Source organism: Verticillium dahliae, genomic scaffold, assembly GCF_000150675.1.
Source record: "Verticillium dahliae VdLs.17 supercont1.8 genomic scaffold, whole genome shotgun sequence".
Classification (NCBI taxonomy): domain Eukaryota; kingdom Fungi; phylum Ascomycota; class Sordariomycetes; order Glomerellales; family Plectosphaerellaceae; genus Verticillium; species Verticillium dahliae.
Window position 1 is genome coordinate 666,043 of NW_009276927.1, and position 6,583 is coordinate 672,625.

At 55.7% G+C, this 6,583-nt stretch overlaps 3 protein-coding genes across 3 annotated transcripts in view; all 3 read left to right on the top strand.

The window, feature by feature from the left end:
• Positions 1–348, top strand: part of VDAG_04767 (uncharacterized protein) — a gene marked incomplete at both ends in the record, with an annotated part of 1,361 nt that extends 1,013 nt beyond the window's left edge. The window contains one exon of the mRNA XM_009654371.1: positions 340–348. Within this exon, the coding sequence (XP_009652666.1) occupies positions 340–348 (9 nt within the window). The remainder of the gene's footprint in view (positions 1–339) is intronic.
• A 2,329-nt stretch (positions 349–2,677) lies between these two features.
• VDAG_04768 (uncharacterized protein) lies at positions 2,678–3,773 on the top strand (the record flags this gene model as incomplete). The annotated part of the gene is made up of 2 exons (XM_009654372.1): positions 2,678–2,771; positions 2,956–3,773. The coding sequence occupies 2 exons, from the start codon at positions 2,678–2,680 to the stop codon at positions 3,771–3,773; spliced, it is 912 nt and encodes a 303-aa protein (XP_009652667.1).
• Positions 3,774–4,407: 634 nt separating this feature from the next.
• Positions 4,408–6,553, top strand: VDAG_04769 (phospho-2-dehydro-3-deoxyheptonate aldolase; the record flags this gene model as incomplete). The annotated part of the gene is made up of 4 exons (XM_009654373.1): positions 4,408–4,466; positions 4,530–4,552; positions 5,471–5,614; positions 6,033–6,553. Coding segments are annotated over 4 exons (747 nt in total), but the record flags the coding sequence as incomplete, so codon positions are not given.
• Between the last annotated feature and the right edge of the window lie 30 nt (positions 6,554–6,583).

The following is a 6,583-nucleotide window of genomic DNA, read 5'->3' on the forward strand; positions in this document are numbered from 1 at the left end:
TTAAGTTTTCCTTTTTTTCTGAAGGATGTTAGAGATACGCCGCTCCTCACTTCACATGCTTCACTCCGACGGCTGATGGAATCCCCCCCTCCCTGGGTCGCATCAGGAAAAATTCAAGCTGGGGAGGGGGGGGAGCTGCACAGCATGAGTGCAGAGCAACGTGTATCATCATACTGTAGACAAGTTGTACGACATGTACCTGCATTAGACGGCGTCTGGTGGACTTGCTGTCTTGGGGAATAACAAAAAAAAGCTTCCCAGTTCGGCTCAGTTTGATTTCCCATGTCTCTGTATGTGCGTGTGAGTGTGTTGTGCTACTACGTGTCGTCAATTCTGCAGGGCGAATAGGCTCGCGGGACGTTCAGGGTTTCTGCAGCCGGAGCTCTATCCTATCCCGACGGGGCGAGGCTGACGTGACCCACGGACGGCGTTCGCGACTTTGGCCCAGGTCGGAAGAACTGAGACCGTGCCTGTGCGAACACGGAATCCTACCTTGACAGGTGAAGCCGTCATGTTGAGGAGTCATGAGTGCCTTGGTCTTTTCACGTGGATGCGGGGCGTTACTGACGGCCGACCCTGTGTCATGTGCATCAAGAGGTGGACTGAGGCCAGGCTCACGTCGAAACTCAGCCTGATATTTCGTTTCTAGCAGTTTCGTGAGCACCCAGACTCGGCAGGCCCGACGCCATGTCCTTTCAAGAATGTTCTAGATGTTAGGTGTATTATATTTCATTGAGTGATGATGGTAGACTATTCGGGAGTGTATCCGGCCGGAGACCTGTTGTTGACTGTTGGGTTTCACTATGTTTTTGTTACAAAAATACTGTCTAGTTTAAACCTAAAAAACAAAAACACTGCGTCAACATGAGTAGAATAGAACCCCAAGACTCGAAAATCAATTATTCAATGCCCTTAAAGAGCTATCCCCATTTTTCAGTAGCTAAATATGTATTGTCCTGTCTGTGGTGCTGAATGTTGGTAGATTGAACCCACCAGATCACGGCTTGATGGACCAGAGGATCATCACCAACATCAACACACATACACCATCAAACAGCTACAAAATCTACGATGACCATGGCTGCAACAAAGGTTACGATGACCGAAGACGGCATTGAACACACAGAGAGTCTCTATGGCGACCATTTGCCACTTTGTGCCCCCGGCGTCCCAACACAACGTCCACCCCGGTCCCTCATGAAGCAATCCTGAAACCTTACGCCCACAGAGAACCTTCTCCGAACTCCAGACAGCGGCCCCTCTCGATGCTCCTTCAACAGCCAGGACCCGCCATCTGACAGGCCGACCTGTCCCCAGCGGAGCATTTCCATGGCGGCGGTCGGAGCATTGCACAGACAATCTCCTAGGCGAAGGGGAAACTATCCGCGCTTCCTTCTCTTCAGGGCGCTGCTCGCGAAGGTCAGCGCGGAGATCAAGGAGGCATGCTGATGATGGCAATGGCCGCCGAGGCTGTTGTTTTGATGAGAAGATTCACAGTTTGACCGCCCCACGGGATTTGTGCCTCGCCCGCCTGAGGCTCGCTTGACTCGGTGTTGTCTTGTCGTGACGATCCAGAGGTGCCATCTGGTGTTCCGTGTGCTTCCTGTGTCTCCCTCTCCCTGGCGTGGCTTCGTGGGCTTGGACTTGTCACTTGCGCACTACTACTTAGGACCTTGGTTTTCCTTTCCGCATGGCTAGCTGGGGTCGGGCGTGTTTATTTCTTCTTCTTCCACTCCTTGTGTCTCTTTCACCCCCTGATAACCCTACGTAAGGTTTTGCAGCTTGGTTCTGGCTATTCCGTATTAGTGAAGCACCTGACGCTGGGCGACTCTTTTCTTTGGGCGGGTTCCCATCAGACAGACGCAGTTTGCCTGATTTCCTCTCTTTGTTTATTTCTTCTTCGACTTCAACGACCAATTGAATCAAGCCTCACCGAATTGATTCGACTGGCGAGTAGTTTCCTGAACACTCGAACTTGGTGTTGTAGGACTCTCACTCCTTGTGGACGCTTTCTTGGCAAGCTCTCGCTGTTGGTGGCACCATCCCAGGCAGCACGGGCAAGACAAGACGGGATACGGGAAAGCACCAACCACCGGCACCAGCCGAAAACAGCACTTCACGACACTACCGACAACACTTTCTTTCCTTCTTTCCCACTATCTCTCTGCCGACGGCACCAGGCACCAATCCTTCTGTCCCCTTTACTTCATCGCTTCCATTCTCCAGCTTCTTATCCCTGACTTCATTTACCTTATTTCACCTTGCCTGCGCCTTCTCGTTTACGTGCGCGTCCTTTCCCCCCCCTTCTTCTAAGCCTCCGCAACCGCACCAGCGAGCCGACTCCGCCACAGCTTCTCATAGGAGGCGCAATCGACCCAACCAAGACACAGCTGACGACCTTCCCCGCCTACCTACCTGCCTTGGCTCGCCTCGACTGGGAGCCCCCCCGATACCCCAGCTAGACGTCCCTTGCAGCTGAGCAGCTCTCTCGGACCTGCTATCGACATACTTTCTCTCCTCGCCTTCATCGTCGAGCGTCGTACATCGAGATCATCGACTGATCAATCCGTTTGCCGGTCATCTTTCGGCATTTTTGTGCATCACTTTGCGGCAGCATCAACTCGGCATTATTGCTTATAAACCACATTTCTTTCGCTACAGACTGCGGCGATCAACAATGTTCGCCCAGCCATTTCACGATCCCGCTCGGAAGAGGCTCCGTGAGGAGGACCCCGACGCCGCTGTTGGATCTTGCGGCTTCAGTGAACACCGTAATGTATGTTCCCGTCGATGACGCCTCGCCTCCCTGCTGGCCTGCCACATCGCTGACTGCTTCGATAGAAACGGCTGCAATTGCCCGTCCGAACCTCGCCTGCATCTCAGAAGCGGAGCACGCCCATCTTCCCCCTCTCATCTACACCCCATTCCCAGATACATACCGAATGTGACTCGGAGGCGCCGGCCTCGCACTTTTCGCCCTGGTCGTCATCCCCAACCCTGGGCATGAACTCACCAGGCGTGGACCGCGAGATGGACATGGCCATGGACACAGCCATGTCGCCTCTGAACAATCTCCAGCATCTTACAGCCGAATCCTCTCCCAGACTGATGCCTCCCGGCCGCTTGCCAACACCCATGCAGTCGAGCTTGCCCCACAGCTGCGCGGCGCCACCGGATGGAGTGGACCGGGCCCTGTGATTATGCAACAGAACGGCCTATCCAACATGGGCCACGTTCACAGCACTGCTTTCCAGGACCGCACAGTGCCAAGGACCATGCAGACGGGTGATGGCTGGCACTCGGACGTCCAGCGCCGCATACCATCACCCATCTCGGAGGTTGACTCAAGCACTGCGAGCCCGGGTATGTGTCTCGAGAGTGGCGCCAGCAGTGGCTTCCCTTCGCAGTTGACGGCGAGGCTCGAGCAATCCACATTGTCTCCTCGAGGAGAGGACATGGGCATGATGGACGTCTCACCCTCTTTCTCCACACATGCGGAGGCGGCTGCCGAATATGAGCACATGCATGAGCATGAGCATGAGCATGAGCATGAGGAGGGCGAGGATGGCATGGCCCCCCTGACGGAGACGATCTCGGCCCCAGCCACGCCTTCGCCAGGACGCAGCCGGGGACACATGCGATCGCACCACACAATCAACACGTGGACGTGGCAACCGGGCATGAAGAAGAGCTTCAGCATCGGCTATCGAGCCGACTGCGAGAAGTGCCGCCTCAAGGTGCCTGGTCACTTCAACCACATAATCGTATCCTAGGAAGGTGGCCATGTTGTGGTTGACAGCAACGCGGATTCGCCGGCGTGAGAAGCGGTGGCGCCGTCCCAAGCAGCTCAACGCAAACGATCGAGATTTTCTTTTGTCAAACAGAAACAGGAAGAGCGGATACTGCGCATGGCAGTCCTGCTCGGGTGCCAGAACCTAAACCTGGATCCACCAGAACATGCTTCGTGGCTAGACTGGGTTGTTCGCGGCAGCTTCAGTCAGGGATTGAACTCGGAAGAAGACAGCGTCATGACGGACGTCTTGTCTGGACTGCCAGCGTGTTGATGGTACGATAGGGGAATTTGCATCTCTGGGCTGTTCATCTGGGGCCAACAGAAAACACGGCCAAGCTGATTTCGGGAGGGGGGACTCGGTTATATCCATTGCATTGGGAGCGTTTGGCGCAGCGTTTTGAACATATTCTCCCGCCCTCGTCCTGTTTATGGGGCGTGTAATATCACATTCTTTTGTTTGCTGCATTGGTCCTGGTTGCGCAGGTTGTTCAGTGAGCAAACGTTACATATTACAGAAATCACATCACAAGAAGGCCGCCAGCGTCGGTGAGAAATTTCGGTGAAAGACGGTCAGGGTCCGATTCGGAAGGCTCTGCTCGAGGCCAGCCCCGCCAATGACGTCGCAGCAGATGCCGTCCCAAGGCGACCCTGACCCTGTTAAGGGCCTGCTACTGTATGTTCCCACCAAAGTCGCGCGACGGGCCATCGTACGAGCTGACGGACGCCAATTGCAAAGCCGGAATGCGCCATTGGCCTTGGGTAGGGGCATTGGCTGGCTGCATAGGGCGTGGGTAAAGTTGCGGTCAGTGATGCTGGTGTTTGTCTGGGTAGAGGGGTACCTTCACGTCAAGTGAGTACGTGCAGGGGGACGTAGGTACCGCGGTACATAGGAATGAGGGGTGGTCAGATGCCCCGCGATCGCAGAGCAACAGAGGACATGGTTGAGGTGCAGGAGGAGCTTGGAGAGAGAGGGAGTGCGCCAACAGAGACATGGCATTGGAGAATCGCGGCTGATGGCTTTTCCCCCTTTGTCTCTGGCGATTTAGGGGGGCCTGGAGCGGGACGGGTGCCTCCGAAGGGCCTCCGGTGCCAGGCAGGCCACCTTTGGGGATTTTTTTTTTCTGGTGAGGGGCCCTTTTGGAGGGGAAAAGACATGTGGTGGTCATATGGTGGTCAAACGACCTTCTCCCCGCCACGCTTTCTCTTCTGAGTCATTGCAGCCAGAGGAAAGAAAGCTCTTCTTGCTGCGGTTACAATTGTGACCAAGTGAACTCCAACTTCTTTCTTGTATCGAGCCCACCTCTCTCGTTGGTGATTGCCAAATCAAACAATCCTTTGTCCCAAGGCTTGTGTGTTCCGGTACCTCCTTGATCGGCCCGTTTTCCAAGGTGCGTCCTTTGGGTTTGCCCCTCCCTCTTGCGCTGTTGCTGTGCTGGTTGGTACACTGTACCCAGTTGTTTGACGTGCGTTTGCGCGCTGCGCAGCATGGAGGGTTCCACTGTTCTGAGCGTTGCGTTTTGGGGCATTTTTTAGCATCATTGCTCAGTTTCTCGTTCGAGTCATCTCTCTCGTGTTCTACTCTCCAATTGTCTCTTCAACTTCGTTTGGGTACCTGCCTCTGAGAATTTTTGTTTCTTGACCAGTCTTGGAGCTTCACAAACTGATTGTCTGCCTCAGACCCTGACGACAACGACGACGACCTTGACTACGCCTTCCGAACCTTGTCCCTCGCGTACCACATACACCAGACGACACACAACCAGCAGCTCTTCAAGATGCCTGGTCTCGCCATGGAACCCGTCACAACCGACGATGTGCGAAGTAGGTCTCATCTGCGGGGACGGCCGTTGAATATTCCTTCCTCGTGATCTTCCTGGCATTTCAGTGGTGGAATTGGGATTGTTCAACATGGCTCGCAATGACGTCGCCCTGTTTTCTCTCTCTCTTTCTTTCCTCGATGAATGCCATTCACCGTTTGCTACACAGAGGCCAGGCTCGTTCCATTCACCAACCGACGGCGTCAGAGGGGGTGGGAGGAAGGTCAAGAAGCAGAGCTTGAGGCGTTGATACCGAGAGCATTAAACGATTCTTGCCTCTCCAAGGATCAGCTGCATGACTATGCCCTCTTGCTCCCTCTGACAGCCTTTGGCATATCCCATTACCCGTCTACCTCTATCTTTGACTATGCTTTTCCTCGTACCTAAGTACCGCTCCGAGAGCACCGCTGACGGCCTGGCAGTTCTCGGTCAGGACCCCCTCATCCCGCCGGCGCTCCTCATCTCGGAGCTGCCCATGACCGAGGCGGCCATGCAGACGGTCGTCAAGGGCCGCGACGAAGCCTCGAACATCGTCATGGGCCGCGACGACCGCCTCCTGGTCATCATCGGCCCCTGCTCGATCCACGACCCGGCCACGGCGCTCGAGTACTGCGACAGGCTGCGCGCCGTCGCCGACCGCCTCAACCAGGACCTCTGCATCGTCATGCGCGCCTACCTCGAGAAGCCCCGCACGACGGTGGGCTGGAAGGGCCTCATCAACGACCCCGACATCGACTCGACGTTCCAGATCAACAAGGGCCTGCGCGTGTCGCGCCAGCTCTTCCGCGACCTCACGGCCAAGGGCATGCCCATTGCGTCCGAGATGCTCGACACCATCTCGCCCCAGTTCCTCGCCGACTTCATCTCGGTCGGCGCCATCGGCGCGCGCACCACCGAGTCGCAGCTCCACCGCGAGGCTCCGCCTCGGGCCTCCTCGTTCCCCGTCGGGCTTCAGAACGGCACCGACGGCAAC